Genomic DNA, 21,523 nt, shown 5'->3' on the forward strand with positions numbered 1-21,523 from the left:
GGAACGGTTATGCTTTATTAGCAAATCTGAAACCTCCTTTTGCAGTTTCAGATAAACTGGTTAATTATAATAAAATGCATATCTTGAATTGCTTCCGGTTTTTTTTTCTAATACAGATTTCCAAAGGTTTCTTTATTTCTCTTCACCTCTGAAAATACATACTTGAGAGAGGTATTTTGTAGCTTGCAGAGTAAACAACCCATTTCTTTTGAAAAGGAAATGAAGTTTGGAAGGGGTTATAGTTGGTTTGCTATTTCACAGATAGGCTGGATTTTTGTCTCCAGTTTTTCACCCTGACAGCACGGCTCTTGTCCAGTCTGACCAGTCTCAATCTGCCTGTGCTGCCTTCTTTTATAAACATCTCTTGGCAGTAGAGTTCTTCCTGTTTGCTTATCCATGGTTGTGCCGTTTTGTTTTTCTTAGGCAATATGCTTTTTAAGACATTTTTCCCCCTCCCTTCTTGTAACAGCCTTTGCCTCTACTTTGCTTTTTTTTTTAATTTTTAAAATTTTACCTCAAATTCTTTGCCTTTTGTATGTTAAACTTTCCCTAAAACTAGCATCCTGTCAATTCAGGATTGTCAGTTTTGTAGTTCTTTGTGGAGCTGAAAGATTGATGGACTATGAAGGATAATCCTTTCAACGATGCTTGGATTTTTGGATTCCCCCACAATATTGGGTTCTAAAGTAGAGAGTTTTTGGAAGATAGTTTTAGAGAATTTGGGGCTGTGGTTTGTAACTCGTTCAAAGAGCATAGAATTGGTTTTTAGGAAACTAGATCTAAATTTGCTTAGTAAGTGATTTTAAAAGGAGCCTGAACAGTTTGAGGCCATTTTCCCCAACTCTACTGTTTACTCTGTATTTGGAGTTTATAGATACCTTATCCCTTGCATTTTCAACAGGTTTAGGTACTCAAATGAAAATTCCTTGGACTGGTCTGTTTGCAAAAATTGACATATTTGCATTGTTGTTTTGGTGAACTGGATAGGTTTTTTGTTTTTGTTTTGTTTTTTTCCTTTAAAGTCAGAGTCAAGGCAGAATATCACTTGGAATTGTTTGGGGATTTTATTTTGATGCTGTAGATCAGCTGCGTTGTTGGTGACCTTTAGCTGCCAAGGTTGACAAGAATGGCTTGTTAGATTCACAGGGTCCACCAAGTACTCAGTTTATTCCCCAAGTTATCCTGCAAACCCTGACATAAGACATTTGCTATTTTCTTATTTCTTAGAGATATAAGATACTGTCAATTAAAAAGATTTTCAATATGTAACCAAAACAGTACATGTTGACAAATTTAATTTTCCAAGTACTCTTGCTCCTTGATTTTAATTAATGGATGTCTGTCAGTTTTAGAATAAACTCCTAGGCTATCTAAATATCTCTGCAAAGTTAGGGTTCTTTTTTTTTTTTTTTTCCTTTGTTTCTGGTAGCATGTTAAACACTTACTTTCTGGTATTTTTAGTCAGAATTTAATTCTGTGCCCTTTGCTACTAAATTTCCTCAACTCTGTGGACACAGCAGGTGAGTAAGGATTGTGGATAGATCCAGAATGGGGTTCTAGAGAATGTTAAAGATGTAAATTGTGCTTTCGTGCATGTATGGAATATGTATGTGAAAAGTACAGCTGTGATCTTAAATTGAACAGCTTAATGTGAAGTAAAAGTTAGCATAGGTGTTGTACTTTTTGAAGCTTTGTTGTTATTTCAGCAGGACGACTTGTGTCTAGTGACAAGTGTTTAAATTTTTGGATGGAATCTCTAATAGTTTGTGAAATATGAATTCTGACATTTCTTATTTTCTCTGTTTTCAGCAGGTAATTGCTGCCATGGAAACACAACTGTCTAATGGGCCAACTTGCAATAACACAACCAATGGTCCCACCACCATAAACAACAACTGCTCGTCACCAGTTGACTCCGGGAACACAGAGGACAGCAAGACCAACTTAATAGTCAACTACCTTCCTCAGAACATGACACAGGAGGAACTAAAGAGTCTTTTCGGGAGCATCGGAGAGATCGAGTCCTGTAAGCTTGTGAGAGACAAAATTACAGGTATGCAGTTTTAGATAAGGTTCCTCACATGTGAATGATTATGTTTCAAGGTGTGAGAAGTTTGCTGCCTGTAAATCATTCAGTGCTAGAATTTTACACATCTAGATTTTCTCTGTTATTTAGCTACATCAGCAGTATGAAACTTTAAGTTTTAGAGAGTTTTAAGTTTTCCTTTCAAAGCATAAAATATTTTTTATAAGCAGTATATATTTAACTGGACTTTTATATAATCTGAACTATACAATAACATCTTTGAAATTGTTTCAAAGTTGTACGTGTATCCAGAGCAGCAAGCATCATGTTAACCTTTAGTGTTGAGCTTGCATGGTTTAACATTTCAACAATGAAATGAGGGGAGAATTGGTGTTTAGCAGAGGAAAATGACCTTAAAATGTCCTTTTCCTTAAGTCTCTGTAGTTTTGCTTATGTGACCAAGTAAATGGTAATACTGACATTGTCAGTGTATAAATATTTGTACAGATACAATTTGAGTATGGCAAGATCTTAGCTTCTGTCTGTTAACAAGAAAGGAGAAAGTGGTATCTGAGTGCTTCTCTTAAAAGATAAGAATGAAAGGATGAGTAATTTGGCTTTTAATAATGGCACATTTTGAATATTAGGTAGTGGAAAATCTCTTTAGTATTTTGGAGGATTTGACTAAACTTTTAGAATAAAGCAAAACCTGAGTAAGTGTTCTTGGCCATAGAAGGGTTGATACAGGAGTTGTTTGCAGACACTGAAAATGGATGAAGTGTAGACACTCTGTAGCTTTTTCATGTTATTGTTAAATATGAGTAGTGCATATCAAATGGTTTATCACCAGAATATTAAACTAAATATTTGAAATAAGTAAGCAGTTTGAGAAGTTGGACCAAGAATTTGAACTTTGACTGATCATGTGACCTTGGACAAGTCAGCTGTTGGCTTCAGCTTCAGGTTTCCTTGGTAAAATGAATCAGAAGGCAGAGGAAGAGGTCCCTAGCTAATTTCTGGAGCCAACTGTGGCTTTTTATGGGATGATACCTTTAGCTGTTCTTTTATCGAGAGAGAAGGGCTTATTGTCTCCAAAGTGCCTTAGAGCTGTTAACCTGGGCTTGGCCTCGTGGTCGTATTTACTCGAGATGCAGATTGAGGTTCACAGAAAGAATTTATTCATTAAAATCAAGTAAAAACTAAGTAAGACTTGTTTATCATCAGTCCATAATTATATTTTAACTAATTGTGTTACTTAGATGTTCACCATGATAATCAGGAAGGTTTGTTTTTTGTTTTTGAATGTTGGTTAAAAAATGGACAATATTTTTCCATCCCCCCCCCCCCAAATTAGTGTGAGCAGTATACATAAAATTTGTTTAAAAAAAAAAGTTATTGAAAAGTTGGGAAAGATAGAGAACAAATACTTTTTATTAACATGTGTCTGTCCTGATACTGAATTTTATGTTTTTAGCAAAACAGCATCTTTTTATGTGTGCATTTTGTAGCCTCTTTGACATAAATGTGATAAATGGTGTTAAGGTTTTGATATAAATGATGAGGGTTCTGGTTTGACTGCTTAGTTATCTTATTTAAAAATGATGCTTGAATTAGTTGCAAAGGTCACATTTTTTGTTACGATAGATGAAAGCAGTAAACAAATCATACATCCAGTCATTCAGTCATGCATTGAATTAGGCATTTTCCCACAGGAAACATCTCACAGATTTTCATCTCTTAACTCTGGTCAGTCTTGAATTGTCTTACTCTCTGTTAACCTTTTACTAGAGCTGTTGTGTGGCAAACTGGATAAATTTGATTTCTTTGTCTTCATTCCGTTAGCTTCTCTGGCTTTATGTGGAGGATGGTGGTAATAGAACCACAGTGCATGGGTAATACGGAGTAGTACATGGTTAGATACTTAGGTGCTGCCAAAGCGTGTTAATATTTGTTGTTCATTTCTTTCACTCCCCCACTCCTTGGTCTTTTCATGGACAGCTGGATAATGAAGGTTTCCATCCTAGTAATATTTCTGTTTAAAATCTCTCATAAGCAAACCAAGTACCCAAGAAAATGAATAGTAAGCACCAAACATCGAAAAGTTGTTTTTATTAAAGTTAGTTCCATGAGATTTAGTCATAAATATTCCTCAAAACAAGTGTTCCACTAACAGACAAGTTTGAGAAAAACTCCACTCCACAGTTTACCACTTAAGAACCATACTGCAGATCATTAACATATTAAAAACTATGTTAAAATCCTGCAGTAAAGAAACCAGTTTGATTTACAGTTCCACCCATCTTATTTAATCATAGAACTCTGGGGAGGGGGTGCTATCTCCATGACCCTAGATTTCCATTGAGCGTGTTACTTTGGAAGTCATTTGCTAACTAGTTATCAGACAGTCTGTAATTCTGCCATAAAACCTGTTCACATCAATAAAATATGAACATGTTTCATGAAGTGAACATCCATGATAATGAACTATAAATTAAAAAGTTGAGTAGACATGTTAGAATACTAAGGACCTCATCTATTAACCCTGTTTGGATTTGTACCACCAACATCTTATTCTTGGTATGGGTTAAATAAGCATTCAGAAGGTTCTGACTCCTTTAGCTTCAAACAGTTACCTTAGATTTTTTTGTTGTTGTGTTACTCTGAGTTTCTTAGTAAATACTTGTATTGAACAAAGTAATCTAGTACATAGATTTCTGAAACTGGGTTTAGAATTGTTACACTTGGCAAAGTGGGCATATTTTCTGAAGAAACTACTTATTAACATATCTCTGAAAGGTTTTGAAAGAATCTGTGGGGATTTGAACCCCACTCTGGTCTTTAGCATTAGTCGTCCTGAGCAGTTTTTCAGTATATTCTTTTACAGTCGGGGCAGAGTTTTTCAGTCACTCTAATTATCCAACTTAGTCTTATTTCCTGGGGGAGCTAGTGGGCCAGCTCCTGCTATCTGATTTTGTAGGAGCATTTAATTGATTGTGTTGTAAGATAACTGGGATCACTCTGTGTGAAGAAAATTTAAATTCTGCCCCTCCCTTTTCACTTTCATTAAGTCTTTATTTAAATAATGCTAAAATTAGGAAACTATATCTTAAGTACAAAATACCTAGTTAGGAAAGTATGAGCCTCTTTCCTAAGTCCTAAAAGTGTACAATTTTTAGGTTGTGTCGGTGTTTGCAAATTAAACCACTATTTAGATATGAGGATTAGGAAACTACATTACAAAACATCTTCAGTTTCAAATACAGTAATCTTCTCACTAGTCGAAATTCTATGTATCATGTTGTTTGTTGGGCTCTCGCTTTTGGCTCATGCCAGCTTTATGCTTCGCCTGTTTCCTATCTATAGGTATTAATTATGAGAAGCTTCTGTTTGTACAGCTTAGCTGACGTCGGTTGGTCCCTCTGAGTTCTCAAATGCACTTCAGAGTCCTTGACACCTGCTGATGCTGCATTCTAGAGGAGTGAAATGGATTTTATGATGCAAGGAATGAATAATAGAACGTTAGAGTTGGAAAAACCCTTGAGGTGACCTTAGCCAACTCCCTCACTGACCAGAGATGAGAGGCCTAGGTTTGCTGACATGTCGAGTTCAAGATACATGTCTATTAAGTGGCAGAGTGGGGACCCTAATTCTGGCTTTCTCATTCTTTCCGAGCATGTTTCCTCCTTGCCTTTTTGTTGGAGGGCCAGAACTCACTCTTCAAAAGCTAGCACAGGGCCAGCAGTTGAATTTCTTTTGAGACATATAACTTTTCCAAGATCACACAAGGGCATCATCTGGTGAGTGGTGAGTCTTCCACAAGAGGAGAATGGAAGATTTTTGAGGGTCAAGGACTGAGGGATACATAAAACTAACGCGATCATCCATGCTTCTCTAGAAATTATATAATCCCTGATTGTCAGTTTAGGTAGTCTATCCCAGTGACTGCACGATCCAAGTCTGGCTGCACATCTTTACCTGAGGGAATTTTTAAGAATAAATACTTGGGAGGCCTTGAAAATCTGTTGTCAAGAAGGATCTCTCAGTGATTTGATGGGGGAGTCAGTTTGGTATTTAAAGTCTGGTCAGTAGAATACGTGCATTGGAATCACTTGGGATGACTGTTAGAAACACAAGTTCCAGGGCCCTGCCCAGACCTACCTTGGGCATCAGTCTATTCAGGGAGGGCCTGGAATGTGGGAATTACCTGGGAGTTACAGACTTCTTTTTCCTGAACATTTTGCAGGAGATGATAGAGCCAGGGATTTCCAGGTCTGTCTGAATTCTGGCTGGAAGTGGGTGGGACAGGTGGGTAGTGCCCAGCTGTGGCAGACTTAAGTTTCAGGTGCTGTTCCCTCTCCAGCTTTTGATCTCTTGGGTTTCAGGGCTAGAAACATTGAGTGTAGAAGTCACTGGGCTGTGTCTTTCTGAATACCCGACCTGTCCCTAGAAGAGTGTGTGTGTGTGTGTGTGTGTGTGTACGTGTGTGTGTGTACGTGTGTGTAAGTGTGTAATCAAAACTCCCTAGAAGAGTGTGTGTGTGTGTGCACATGTGTGTAAGTGTGTAATCAGTTTTTAAAACTCCGGGGTAGTTTGTTCTGTGGCTGTTAACTTTTCCTTCCAAAAGAGAAGATAAGAGAATTATAGTTGAAGACCTCAGGAAATGAGTGTTGCTCTTTCACATCTTAAATGTGATAACTTCACTCTTACCCTAGGAATTGTTGAGGGGGGGTCCTGTGCTGACCCCACAAGCTGCCAATTAGAAGCTTTCAGACAAAAGGAAAAAACAAAGGCCAAAACAGACATAAAGAAATACAAATTACAGGGGCCCAGAAGGAGGGGCTTTGCAGATGTAGATTATCTATGGACAGGAGGTGCCTTGGGTAAGAACACAGACCTCTTCTCTGCCCCCCCCCCCCGCCGCCTTCCTGAAAGTGAAGTCTCATATAAAACATGAGGGATCTTAGCTAGGTTTAACGTATGTCTCTGTTGCTTCCTGAGAACTTGAAAGTTAGTTTTTAATGCTGGTTTATTTTATGAGGATAATATGATTTTCAAACTTTATTTTGACAGCATGGTATTTCCCCCTCTTTTTAAAAGCAATCTTAGCTCCTCAGGATTGAAAGAGATAAGTGGTATTTTATTAGTCTAATGCATACCTTCAAATTTAATAGCTATTTTTTTTTAACTGTGATGAAGTCAGTCACAGTGAGCCCAAGGCTGTGATGAACATTAATTTGAAAAAAGTGGTTTTGTGCATCAGTTGCAGTCTTTAAGTCAGTTGATAGTTGTAGGTATTTATAGTATTGAGAGGTTAATAATCCTGATTCTTGCAGACAAGTGGTTGAAAAGGGCAGGATGGTTGAATGAGTTGGTGGGTGATGATAGTTTAATAAATACCTCATTTTTGCTGACTCTGGGTGTATTTAGTTAGAAATTTGGCACAAAGGCTGGGCGTATGCCCAGGTGTTCACAAAACAAGAAAACTTGGCAGCACAGGGTAAATGCTTTGCTGCCGAGTATATTAACTGTGGAATATAATACATTTGAATATGTCCATCTTTAGATTTTAGTGGCTAAATTTGTATAAAATGAAATTCATATAAAATAAGATGAAATTTATTTTTTCATGGTATTGAAGAAACTATCAAAATGGTATTGAAGAAACTTTATCAGTATATCTTAAAATTACTTTTCTGTGTATCCTTGTTTCTTCCAAAGGTCATGACTAATCAGTCATTTCAAAAATCTTATGTTACAAATTGAGCTTTTTATAAAGTTTTAGGGAAAACTATAAAATTTATGCTTTGTTTTTTCCACTCAGACCTTTAACTTGGTGTTTTATAGAATAATTTTCAAAGTGTCAGTATTGATGATAGGATTTAAGAAACTAAATACATTGGTTTTTAAATTTCTTTCATTTTAATTTTTTATTCATTGTCAGGGAGAAAAAACTTTCCCTGTACCCTCTTAATTTGCAAGCCCCCAATTACTGAACCTAACAAAAGACAGGTTACACAGTGTTATATGTCCACTGTATCTCAGTAAAATCAGGGAGAAAAGGGCTTACCAGGAGACGTGGCAGTACTGTTTTTACTAATATTTCACATGCATTGGGAGTTCACAGAAAAGAAATGAAACAAAGAAGTGGCTAGTCTCTGGGGCTTGTATACCATTTTAATAAAGCAGAGGGGATTTGGGTTCTGAGGGTGGATAAACTGCAGGGAGTGACCAAGAAAATATATAGGGGGAAACTAATGGAAGACGAGAACGATTTTAGCAGGGTTTATTTATGCAGCTTCATCTTGGTGCTGGTTCTCCATCTCCATTGGTAAGAGTGGCTCTCCTTTTCCTGATAGAGGAGAGGGGAACACTTTCACAAGGGAAGTTTATAACCTGTTTTTAGGCAGAAAAAGCTAGGGCAGAGAAGAGTACTCTTCTGCATCTGTTGATTCTTAATTGCCTTTAACTCAAAATAATCCTTGTGCCTATAAGTGCCATAGTTTGGGATGAGAGGACAGGGCATATTCTGACTCTCTTCACTGTGAAATAAGTTTAACTCTTCAGTTAGCAAACTGAAACAGAGTTTCTTCTGATTGTTGTTGTTAGTTGCTAAGTCCTGTCGACTCTTTGGGACCCCATGGACTGCAGGACGCCAGGCTTCCCTGGCCTTCACTATCTCCTGGAGTTTGTTCAAACTCATGTCCATGGAGTTGGTGATGCCATCCAGCCATCTCATCCTCTGTCACCCCCTTCTCCTTCTGCCTTCAGACTTTCCCAGCATCAGGGTCTTTTCCAATTCTGGCGTGTGTGGACAGGACATATTCTAACTCTCTTGTTTATGAAATAAGACTAACTCTCAGCAAACAGAAACAGAAAAGTTTCTTCTTCTGATAGTCTGTGGTAATGAAACCTTTAAGTGACTAGTTTCTGAAAGGAAAAACATCTATTGTGAGGATATGGACGAGTTTGAAAGAGAACCATTCTCAATTAATTTGTAAATTATCTGTATTTTTCTTTCTCTCTTTTCTTGATGGTGATCTTTGTATTGCTTTGTTTTATTGCATGAGAAAAAAAAAACGAAGTGTATTGTAACTCCCAAGAAAGGTCACCTGGTTTCCCAGCAGCTTTCGAGGAGCTTCCCTGGTGGCTCCGATGATGAAGTCTGTCTACAGTGTCAGAGACCTGGGTTCAATCCTTAGGTCAGGAAGATTCTCTGGAGAAGGAAATGGCAACCCACTCCAGTATTACTTCCTGGAAAATCCCATGGACAGAGGCGCCTGGTGGGCTAACAGTCCGTGGATCACAAAGAGTCAGACACAATTGAGTGATGAACACTTCCCCTTCCTATCACTTTACTGTGAACGTGAGATTGAACCTGTTGGTTAAATGAAGGTGAGTTTTGACTTTGTACTTTTTTAGTCCTTCTTGCCCCTGAGACTTCTAGAATGACCATACCTGTTTTGCCAGTAGATTTGGAACATAGTGTTTTAATGCCCTTGACTTTTTCCCTTAGTTTGATACAAAACACAAACTTTGTTAATGTATTCGAATTTAAGGATATAGTTGAAATTCTTCTGTGAGGATTTCTCCCGTTAAATTATAGCAAGATATGAATGGCCTGAGTGTTCTTCAGACCTTTCCATGGTGTTTCTTCTAGTTTTTGTCTACTTGTACTTTGGAAAAAGTATACATACACGCATGTGTACATCAAGTGATGTAAAATAGAAACCATTTTCAGTTTTATTACTTAGTAGCTGTCATCATAATGATGGAAAATGTAGATGAGAAAAAAGATGGTGAAGTAAATGAGAGAACATACAGAACAAATTCTGATCCAGGAATCCTTCCTCTTTTTTAATCTATGTAATGTTAAAATCCTGTTTCTCAGGTATGCAGTTGATTTATCAATCTGTTTTTCTTTTGATGGTTTTTTTTCCTGTTTTACTGCCTTATCTATTGCACCTGCCTTTGCTTTTTTAACTTTCTAAATTATGAGTACAGCAAAGTGTTTTTATTTTGCACCTGTTGGAGCATTTTAAGTGTTTCTTGAACAGAATAGTTGATCATTGAAACTAAAGCTGTGCTTCAGAATACACTTCCTTCTTTTGTGCTTGTTTTAAGTTGCCTGACTTTAATTTGAGTCCACCGCTGCTACTGAATTTTGAGAGCTGAGAAAACCATGAGTGTCTTTTTACAGCTCAAAGCGCTAACTTAAAAAAATATTTTCTGACATTTTACTTGTGAGCATCTTTTGATCTGTCGGGCCTGTGCAGTGGCTCGGTTAGCATATTTTACTTAATAATAATTTTTCTGCTGTGCTGCATGGCTTGCAGGATCTTAGTTCCCTGACCAGGGGTTGAACCGGGGCTGTGGCAGTGAAAGCCTCCTAACCACTGGACTGCCGGGGAATTGCTTAGCATGTTTTACTTACTAATGTATCTGGTTTTGCTTCTTAAAGTACCAGAATGTCAATATTTTGACATCATTGGATATCCCTTTATGGCTGATGGTGTCTTCATACATTTTCTGAGGAACTTCAAGCTGCATTGGCAGCTCCTCCCAAGTATTGTGAAGAGATGGAGTCTCATTTAAAACTACCTTTTTTGTGATTTAACTACCCAGTAATCTCTTCTATCAGCTTAGGCAGTTGACGGGTGACAGCAGAGGCCACGGCCTAGGACCTGCCGTCCTCCCTGTTGGAGGGTCTTAGGCACAGCCTGCCTTGTCCGGTGCAGTCCTGTGACTCAGCCTGGGCCAGCCCCCAGGCAGAGCACAGAGCAAGTCTGTTCAGCCAGAAGAACCATTAGGGCTTTCCTGTCTTTCAGATCAGCTGTGATCTGCTCCTAGCATGCTGTGCCCATGCTGACGAAGATCATTTCTTTGGAATCCAAACAGTAAAAGTTGAATATGGTGCCCTGAAGCCCAGAGCACCTGGGGTGGGCTGCGTGCAAGGAGGGGAGACAGCCATCTCAACCTCTTAGGGCTCAGGAGACTGCTTGGCCACTTCAAAAGAAGAGGGGAGAAAGGGGGGTTTTAGTTTAAACTCTGTTGTTAAGCGTTCCTTCCCATCTTTCCATGTGAAATGGACTTTGAATGCAGTGGTAATAGGATTTACCAAACCCCTGTGTATACCAGGGTTGTTATTAGCTTAACTTGGGATCAAGTTGTTGGGATTAACAAAGAAATGAGACAAAATGCGTCCTATCTTCAACTCCCCTGCTAGGGAGATGGGCTAAGGAGCACAGGTTTTCGAGGTTTTAGCCTAGAAAGAACATGTTGCACTTATGTTCAAATACAGGCCTAGCCATTTCCTTGTATTGTAGCATTGTTTGCGTTATTTGACTCTGAGCTTGTTTCTTCCAGTAAAGTGCTTAGCACATAAGGGCACTCTTTCTCTCTCTCCCCAGCCCCTTATTCATTCAGTTAGAAGACAGTTGCAGATGTTGTTTTCCTCCGGGCAAACTGATTGAAAAAAGAAAAATCAAATAAATTGGTTGTCTTAGAGTTCTTAGATTTTTCTCATGGTGTGGAAAGTTTGCAAAACATTTTCTCTTCTTTGCTTTCTAGATGACTTGACCAACAGAATTGATTTTCTAGGGATGGGACAAAGTGGGACTAGGAAGTACAAGTTGGGACTTGGGAGCCCAGAAAGATGATTAATGATACTACACCAGCCTCTGTGAGCTGGAGCACTGGAGTGTAGAGTTATTGCTCTGTGTGGTATTGTGTAACTGTTATTCAGAATGAATTAGCTTGACTTAAAATGTGAAGGTACTCAGCCAAGCTTCCCCAGTGGACTGTTAACTGGCCTGGAAGGTCAGCAGGTTGTTAAATTGAGCCATGAGGTATCAGATAGATGAAAACTAACTGAGGCTTGTTTTCACTGTTACTGATAGCTTCTTCCTTAAGATTAATATCCCTTTAATGTAAATCATAAATACCAGTACTATATATTCTGATTTCATCAAGTAAGATTTTGAAGAATAGAAATTAAGAGATCTGTGTGTTTGGATGTTAAGAAGCCCAGTGTTCCTGTAGTGTTAGGAGATCAGAGGGCTTAGGGAAAAAAAAATTGCTGTCCCTTGGTTTTCTTTTGTTGAAATATTCATTGAAAATGTTTAAAGCATTGCCTTATTCAGTCATCACAGACTTTACAGATTCCAGTTTGTGTAAACGGGGCGGTGGGGGTGGGGGTGGGGGTGGCAATTTCCATGAGGGCATGGTTAACTTAGCAGATGCAATTTTACATCTTGTTTTCCTTTTTTTGTTAAATCCTTATGCATATTGTGAATTAGAGTTTATTTTTAGCTCTTAATGAGTTCTTTCCTCATCATTGTACTTTTTGTTGAAACTGTTTTCTACATAATGCTTTGATTTTGAAGAGGGAGTTGATATGGCTCACAAGTCCTGTATCTATCCCCAGCCTCCACTCCAGCTCAACTAGAATTTGTATTTTTTCATTTGAAGTAATAGATCTGGTTATCTATTACTTTGTAGAGAAAATGTGGTGATGCCCTTGACTCTTCACCACCTGTTTGACCTTTGCGATTTATCCTAAGAAGGATTTAAAGGAGGCATAGCTGCTTGTAAACAGGTAAACCAGAATTATTTCATTGTGTTCAAGATCACTGAAGCCTGAGGGAGCAGTTTTATTTCTTCATATTTTGATGCTTTACATTCAGTCTTAAGGAAGTCACTGGGTCATTAACACCTTAGCTTCCAGGATACTGTGTTCTGAATCCTTCTTCCTGATCCTGGTACTTGTCTCTGAGAGCTTTTTTCATATCAGTAAAATGAATTACAGTTTGCTTTCAGTCCACTTTAATAAAATGTGCCTAAATCGACTGCTTATGGTGTGTCAAATCAGTTGACTTCTCTCCTCCTGTAAAATAAAGGTGCTTTCCTAAATGATCTAAAGTCTTATCTAGCCCTAGATGTCTGTGACCTTTCTCCTTTGTGAACGTTAACTGCTAAGTTAACTCTTGAGCATAGTGCCAAGGGATTCTGACATGTATGGTGCAGAATCATTCTGCTTTTCCGGAAGAATGATTTGGGATCTAATATTTAAGCTCAAGATATTTAACTAGGGTGTTTTTCTGTTTTTTTTTTTTTAAAAAACTCTTAGTATTCCTGGGCATTTATTTCGGGGGTTAATTCCCTTCTTTCATTTTATAATCAGGTTAAAATACAGAATTGTCAATATTGATTTGTTACTGTGTTTTTTGTTAACGCATTTCTTTTTGTAAGTGCTGGAAATTGAAAGCCTTTGCAGAAAGGCATGATGGCGTATCATTTTTCAATGCAGTAATGTCCTCCAATTCCATATTTGGGGACGTTAAAAACAGACCTAATGAGCTCTTAAAAATCAAAATGTGAAATCTTCTGAGCTTAGGTTCCCTGATCTTACTAGAGATTTTAGTTCTCTGAGTGTTTATTGAAAACAACATATGTGGACGTAGCTATCGGGGAAGGAGGGCATCTAATATTCTTTGCTGGTTTCTAGGGCTGGACAGAGACTTTTTGAGAGTCCCTCTCCCTTTTTGGTGGGGCAGTGGTAAGATGCTGCCAGTGAGCTTAATTTAGTGTATACAGTTCTTAGGTAATTTTGGTTAGGTGAAAACAAACGTCTAAGAGGGCGGGGTGAGGCTTATCTGCTTCTTAAGACTAAATTCTGCCATAGGTACAGGCATCAAGCTAGCCGGCTGTAATTGACTGATAAATTACTTTGCAAGCTTGATGGAAGTCCTAGTTCTCTGTTCTTTTTTGAGGTGCTTCGAACACCTTTTATGAAATGTTCACTGTGACTGACAGCGTTCCAGGGGTGGGGATCTGTGCCCTCTGTTTGCATCATGCAAAAAGAAATCCTTTTGAACAAAGGCTGAACCCAGACTTTGTCGTGTTCAGGTTCTGTCCGTAAGTGTACAAGTGAAAGACCCCTTGGATTCTTGTGTCCTATCGATAGAAGGCTGGATAGTGTCTCTAAACTAGTTTAACACATCTTGAATACCTTTAATTTTACTAATGAAACCACCATTTCTAATGCTCAGTACACTAATTAACAAATAAGTAGCTTAAGCAACAAAAACGCTTTTTGACATTCATTATAGTAATTAGCAGAGAATTGGTTGTTGACTTAGATACAGATGGTAGATAGTCTTGTAACTAGGCACTTTTGGAGATTTGTCCTTACTTGTGTTACGACGAACATGAATAACATCACATTGATTCATGACAAATTAAAGAAAAATTTAACTGTGGTAAAATCTACACACCATAAAGTTGACCATGTTGACCATTTTAAGTGTATATGTGGCATTAAATATATTCACAGTGTTGTGCAGCCATCACCACTATTTCTAGAACTGGTTCATCATTCCAACCTGAAACTCTGTACCCATTCAACATAACTCCACACGCTATTTCCCTTAGCTCTTGGCAACCACCGTTGTACTTTTTATCCCTATGAATTTGTCTGTTCTGGGTAAAACAGTGAAGTAGTTCGGTATTTGTTATACCAAGGTTTTCCAGGTGGTGAATCGGTAAAGAATCTGTCTACCAGTGCAGGAGACACAAGAGTCACAGGTGTGATTTCTGGGTTGGGAAGACCCCCTGGAGTAGGAAATGGCAACCCCCTCCAGTATTCTTCCTGGAGAATCCCATGGACAGAGGAGCCTGGCGGGCTGCAGTGTGTGGGGGTCACAGAGTCAGACACAACTTCTCACACTGAGCAGGACCTTATGCCAAAGTTTTTTTTTGTCATGCCATGCAGCATGTGGGATCTGACTTCCCTGACCAGGGATCAAACCCCTGCCCCTTGCGTTGGAGGTTCAGCGAGTTAACCACTGCACCTGCAAGAAAGTCCCCGAGAGTGTCTTAAAAGTAAATTATAGCAGTTGTTTTAAGAGACGCTAAGTTTTTGTCTTGGGCCATGGGCTTTTCTGCATATTTTTATTTCCTTTTATTTCAGTGTGCCTTCAGGAACCAACCCCTCCTTTTGAAATATTTTCTTGTTTTCAAACTTGGTTCTTGCCACTTTCCCTGTAAAAGGAGTATCCAAGAAGAAAAGAGTGAATTTGTACACTATTTCAGTAGATTGCCTGCTCCTTGCAGGGACTTCATCTCGCCCATTTGCAGTGGTCCAGCCTGGTTCGGGCTTGTTTCTTCTTTGGAAGTTGCCTCCAAGCTCCATGGCGTATGGGCAGGCCCCTGGAGGAAGGTGGGGTGGTGGCACACGCAGTAGATTCAGGGAAGAGAACCAAGCAGCTTTGCGCCCCAGCGGTCCTCTCTGCCTTCACACTCGTCTCGCTCCCCTTCTGGAGAGGCGTGCCATCCAGGGACAGCCGCCTGTGCGGCATCCTGGGACACAGGGCAGTGGCCTCAGACTTCTTTCTCTTTATCTTGCTTCATCCCTTCTTCTGCTGAGAACCTGAAGGCTGTCTTGGCAGAAAGCTGTTGCTCAATAGAAGGAGCCAACGAGGAAAAAGTAGAATTTCTCTTCTATAGTTTTAGCTTTACCTTCTGGTTTTCCTCCTTCTCTAGCATTCCTTTTGCCCATCCCATCCCACCTCCCCTAAAAAACAAAGAAACACGCACGCACCAAAAAAAGAAAAAAGAAAAAAAGATCCAGCAAGGGAGATCCCTTTTTAGACCACTGGAACAATTGCTATAGTAAAGGAAGCCTTAAGCATCTTCCCACTGCACCTTTGGGAGACAGATGCTAATGTAGGTTGAATGTAGAGGCAAGTGGTCTGTGGCCTGTTTCTGCCTTTACATTATTTCAAATTCTGTGTTACTGAGTAGAGCAGTCTTCCTTTAAAATTTTAGGTCCCATTTCTTGGCCTCTTGCCTTCTCTCTTGGCATCTGCGAAATGCCTGCTTGGCTACAGGAACATCATTCCACACTTGTTGACTGTATTTATTTTCAAATGCTGGCTATTGACAACTTAAGAGCAATTGCACCAGTTGAGAGTTGGAAGAAAGCCTGTGGTGGAGGTGTTAATAAAATAATTTTTTAAAGGTAATCCTTCTTATGGTTTAAGGTCTTAATTCCAGCTTCATACAGGCTTCTCCACACTGCGTTCTTTGTGGGGAGCTTCCGAAGGTCTCTTTTTGCCATAGGGAAGAGCGACTTCTGGAGCTGGAAGGTCTTGTCAGTTGTTGGTGGTGAGGGTGGCTCACATTAGCAGCTTTTCTTAACTGAGAACATTGGCGCACTGGAGAACATCTGCCAGGCTTGAGTACTTGATTTCAAGGTGGTGGCTGTGTCTCTTAAGAGATCCTGAGTCACAACATACCCTGCTAATCTAACTTCTTACATTATCGGCACCTTATTTTTCAGGTGAGTTAAGAGTTGGAGGGAACTGGTCACAGTTTGCAGAGGGGAATGAAGAATGCTCTAAACAGTGACTTGTTTTTGAGCCAGGATTTAGCAGCAGTTCGTCCTGTGTACTCCACATCAGGAGTGTGATTTGGAGAAGGTCTGGCTCACTAGTGAGTTGTTGATTATTCCATTTGATGGTTGAATCTTTGTTGCAGTCTTTTTATTGAACAGAAATGAGAGAGGTATTTCTTTTCAGTTTGTATGGAGAAATCTGTAAAGACCCTTCATGTATCCGAGAGGATTGTCTGACTTCATTATGACCGTTCCATATTGAGATAATCTCTTTCCTCTCTCTGTCCCTATCTTAAGTATAGGCAAGGGGCCAGTATGGGGCCCAAGTAGGATCAGTTAGGTACTTTCTCCCAGAACCTCAAGGAAGTGATGGAAGGATGAGATGGTGATGGTGGCCTGTCTCATTAGACACGCTGTCTGTCTGACCTCTGGGATGATGGCTCTTTTCACTGCTTAGCCCACTGGAGCCTGGTTCTTGGCTCCTCTTGATTCTAAAAATTTCTGTACCTCTTCCAATAAATTCCCTTTTGCTAGTTAGCTGAAGTCAGTTTATGTTACTTCTAGAACTCTAGTGAAACAATTTTTGCTTAATTCACATTTCTGTCTCTGTGTGTCAAAATTTACTTTTCAATACACCCAAAAGTAAGTTTACCGATTTTTTGGAGGAGTGGAGTTGGTACCACTTTGACTCAGAAGAGTAACTTTTATGATTGCTTAGAAGTCCTTGTTTTGAGCTTGTCATCTTTCCACAGAGGGCTCTCAGAAAAGGTGCAGATTCTGGCCTCACTTTCTAGGTAAAACCTCATTTAGGCCAGAACGTTTTCCATTAGGAAGTTATTTGAATCAGAATGGGAGATTGAGCCCTTTTCTGGCTCAGGCCATAAGACATTTCCAGTTAGTTGGAAACCTTTCATACCTGTATTATTCTAACCTGAACTTTCAGTTCTTTAACATAGCATGTGTGTTCAACTAGATTCTCTAAAGCATTTGTGATGTGGAAGAAATTAAGCTGCAGTCTAGAGTCTTCAGACTGCTTCGTGGAGACAAAGGTGTTGTGATTTATTATTTTGGTTTGTTCGGAACAGCTTTTAACCTTTGAGTCTGAAGTTTGTTTAAGGACTATTTTTCACTTCCAAAAAAACCCAATTACCCCTTTTTGTATAGTACTCTGCATTGCCAGTAATCCTCTAGGCTTTGCATCCTGACCATTTTCCAGGGTCACAGTTTTCCCTCCTTTGAACCTGTTAAATTTGTCATGTCTGTAATAGATGAACTGCCCAAGAGAACTGCTTACTCGCCCTGAGACTTAGCTTTGAGGAAAACAAAGGCTATCGGTAAAGATGTTTGTCTCTGTTTTGCAAGGTATGTATGAATGTGTATTTTATAAAGTCATTTGTCCCTGTCTTTCAAATAGTTGACTCGTATTTGATCCACGTTGTCGTTGTTGGAGGGAAACCAAAGTTCAAGTATAATTATGCAAAAATCATAGGTGCAATGAAGCTAATTAATAATATGCTTTCCTAAGTAACATCTTGGGACTTCTCTCCCATTTCATTATGTTTTGTGGTCAGCCTTTTTCTCCTTGAGTGTAGCCAAGAACTCCCTGAAGAATGGCTGAGATGACCAGTAGTAATGGCATTCTTAGTGATGACTCAGTTGATCTTTCTGGGTGTTTCTTCTCTGGGTTTAATCTTCAGAGGTCAGTACTGTTTGGTGGCTGCTGCTGTTTATAGCAACTGATGAGAGTCATAGACCTTATAGAAAAACAAGCTTGCTTGTGAATGACCTCCGTTTATTCCCTCTGCTTACTTAGTCATCATTTAATTAAAACCCATTGGTGTCTAGTCATGTGGGAACATAGGTAGGTATTACATTTCTACCTACCATGTAGGTGTTCCATGGGGTCAGTGGTATACATTGTCAGTATCAATTTTTTTTTTTTAACAGCTTTTAGTTCCCTTTGAAAAGATCAAACTCTAGTTTTTAATCTTTATTTTAGTATATTTATTTCTACCTAATCATTGATGCAGAATCATAACTCTTGTTTGAAATAATATCCAATCAATTTTATGTCCTTACCTTGCAGCCTCTTAGGATATTTATGTAAGCTTAAAGGATTAGAATGGGATATCTGTTCAAGTAGCTTTAAGTAAAAACACAGCATGAAGGTGAGAAGAAGGATGGCTTGGCCAGGATATTACCAGGTTTTAGGAAATGATACAGAAAATCTTTGAATAACACCTTAATTAGGCTGTAGATTCTGCACTCTGAAAACAAAAATCCTGTGGGAATTGTTAAAGTTTGACTTAGCTCTTGGTCCCTTGATTCAAATTGCCTTAGAAATTTTGCTTCTCTTTTTTTTTTTTTTTCTTAAATCTTAGATGAAAATGATAGAAAATTAAAATGAAAGAACACCTTAGCTTTGTAAAGAATGATGAAATCGAGGGCTGAGGTATCAGCCAAGATTGGGGAGTAATTATATCTTATGGTAAGATTTAAAATTTGACCAAGGACAATTATTTGATGAATTTGATAACTAATATAGTTATCACTAGGATTAACCTTTAGTTTTTTATTTCTAGATATTTCTCAACCAGGAGTCTTGAATTGCCAGGGAAGAGAAGAAATTATGGGTTAATTTCCATGTTTTAACAGTAGAAGGGCTATAATTAAGATAGCCAAGTAACATAGAATAGTTAATTGAATTTTTAAATTATATGTTTAATGTAATCTTTCATATGCTGGAGGCTTATGAAAAATAATTTGCCTTGGTTTCTTGCTTCAAAAGAATACTGTTTAGAACTAATCAGTCTTTATCTGAATTTTAAGTAAATCTCAGAGGTATCTGAGGTTTTTACACATACGCAAGTCACAACTCTATGATGATGAAGCTTTTTAAACCATAAAACAAGTTCCACTTCCTTCAGTCTTGGATGTAACATTTTAGGGAGGAGCAGAGGATCAAGACCCCAGATAAAGTATAGAAGGCTTTTGGGTTAAGGAGATGCGTTGCAATTCAGAGTATATATGTGTGGTTTCTTGCTTAAAGATTGGTAATTTAGGTATATATGGACTACCTTAATAATATTAGTATTTATTAAGAGAACTAGAATGAGCATTATTTTTGGAAATAGGGCTTAACTAGTCAGTGTTCTAGCAGCATACATAAAGTCTTCCAATTTTTCCCCCAAATAAAGAAGATTGGTTTATAATATGTAATTATTTAGTGCCCTGCTCATTTATAAATAGCAAGTAAGAAATTGTCAGCAACAAAATAGGAAAATACCTGGACACTGAGGGCTATTGAATAGTGGAATAAGGTAAGGACTTGTGTTTGGTGAAATGTTCATTTAAGTGTTGTACTTGTCATTGAATACCTAGTGTTTTGTGTAACATTCTCCAGCATAAGATGATCCTGTAATGAAAGTGGCTTACTCTACTGCACAGGCCTGAAATTATTTGTGAACCTTAACTTGACAAGAGCAAGGCAGATGGCAGAGTCATAGGGGTGAGCATTCGAGCGTGCTTTTAGTCTGGCTTTTGTCACTGACGAGGTATCACTTACTGGATCTAGGTCTTAGATGGAGCAGGAGGACATAAACTCCTCTGCCCCGTTTCTCTAGGGGACAGTTCAGTTCAGTCGCTCAGTTGTTTCCGACTCTGCGACCCCAAGGACTGCAGCACGCCAGGCCTCCCGTCCATCACCAACTCCCAGAGTTTATCAAACTCAATTGAGTTGGTGATGCCATCCAACCATCTCATCCTCTGTCGCCCCCCTTCTCCTCCTGCCTTCAGTCTTTCCCAGCATCAAGGTTTTTTCAGGTGGCCAAAGTATTAGAATTTCAGCTTCAGCATCAGACCTTCCAATGAACACCCAGGACTGATCTCCTTTAGGATGGACTGGTTGGATCTTCTTGTAGTCCAAGGGACTCTCAAGAGTCTTCTCCAACACCACAGTTCAAAACCATCAATTCTTCGGTTCTCAGCTTTAGTCCAACTCTCACATCCATATGTGACTACTGGAAAAACCATAGCTTTGACTAGATGTACCTTTGTTGGCAAAGTAATGTCTATGCTTTTTAATATACTGTCTAGGTTGCTCATAACTTTCTTTCCAAGGAGCAAGCATCTTTTAATTTCATGGCTGCAATCACCATCTACAGTGATTTTGGAGCCCCCCAAAATAAAAGTCTGTCACTATTTCTATTGTTTCTCCATTTATTTGCCATGAGGTGATAGGACCAGATGCCATGATCTTAGTTTTCTGAATGTTGAGCTTTAAGCCAACTTTTTCACTCTCCTCTTTCACTTTCATCAAGAGGCTCTTTGGTTCTTCTTCACTTTCTGCCATAAGGGTGGTGTCATCTGCATATCTGAGGTTATTGATATTTCTCCTGGCAATCTTGATTCCAGTTTGTGCTTCATCCAGTCCAGCATTTCTCATGATGTACTCCGCATATAAGTTAAATAAGCAGAGTGACAAAATAGAGCCTTGTCATACTCCTTTCCCATTTTGGAACCAGTCTGTTGTTCCATGTCCAGTTCTAACTGTTGCTTCTTGACCTGCATACAGATTTCTCAGGAGGCAGGTCAGGTAGTCTGGTATTCCTGTCTCTTTTAAGAATTGTCCTCAGTTTGTTGTGATCCACACAGTCAAAGGCTTTGGCTTAGTCAATAAATACCTACAGAGACCTTTAGGGACACTTGGTGGCAAAAAGATGGATTTGTATGAATGTGAGCTCTTTTGTTAACTGTCTTTGCCCAGTTCTTGAAATGTGTTTGTAGAGTTGCCGTGGATTTTGTAATATGGCCCCCAATAACCTAGCAGCTCTGTCTATAGATGTTACTTCTGTATCAGATGGTCCTTTGTACTAATCTCTTGCCATGAAAATACAGCACCTTCCCCAGGAGTGAGCCTCATATGTGAGAATAAGCAAGTAGTCAAGTAACTTGAGTAATAGAGGATGAGGGAAGACATTTTAGAAATTCCTAAGATGAAGTAAAGTTGAGGTACTGTTCTTGAATAAAATTTCTTACCTGTACCCTGCTTATAGATAGATTCATGGGTACATGAGACAACAAAATAATCACAAGTTAAATTGTTT

At 38.8% G+C, this 21,523-nt stretch overlaps 1 protein-coding gene across 1 annotated transcript in view; it reads left to right on the plus strand.

Moving 5' to 3' along the window:
• The window catches only part of ELAVL2 (ELAV like RNA binding protein 2), a 136,461-nt gene that overhangs the window by 59,010 nt on the left and 55,928 nt on the right, over nt 1–21,523 (plus strand). The window contains exon 2 of the mRNA XM_061132961.1: nt 1,810–2,053. Coding sequence (XP_060988944.1) covers nt 1,825–2,053 — 229 coding nt within the window. The 5' untranslated portion in view covers nt 1,810–1,824. The remainder of the gene's footprint in view (nt 1–1,809; nt 2,054–21,523) is intronic.

This window comes from Dama dama, chromosome 29 (assembly GCF_033118175.1).
Source record: "Dama dama isolate Ldn47 chromosome 29, ASM3311817v1, whole genome shotgun sequence".
NCBI classification, from domain to species: domain Eukaryota; kingdom Metazoa; phylum Chordata; class Mammalia; order Artiodactyla; family Cervidae; genus Dama; species Dama dama.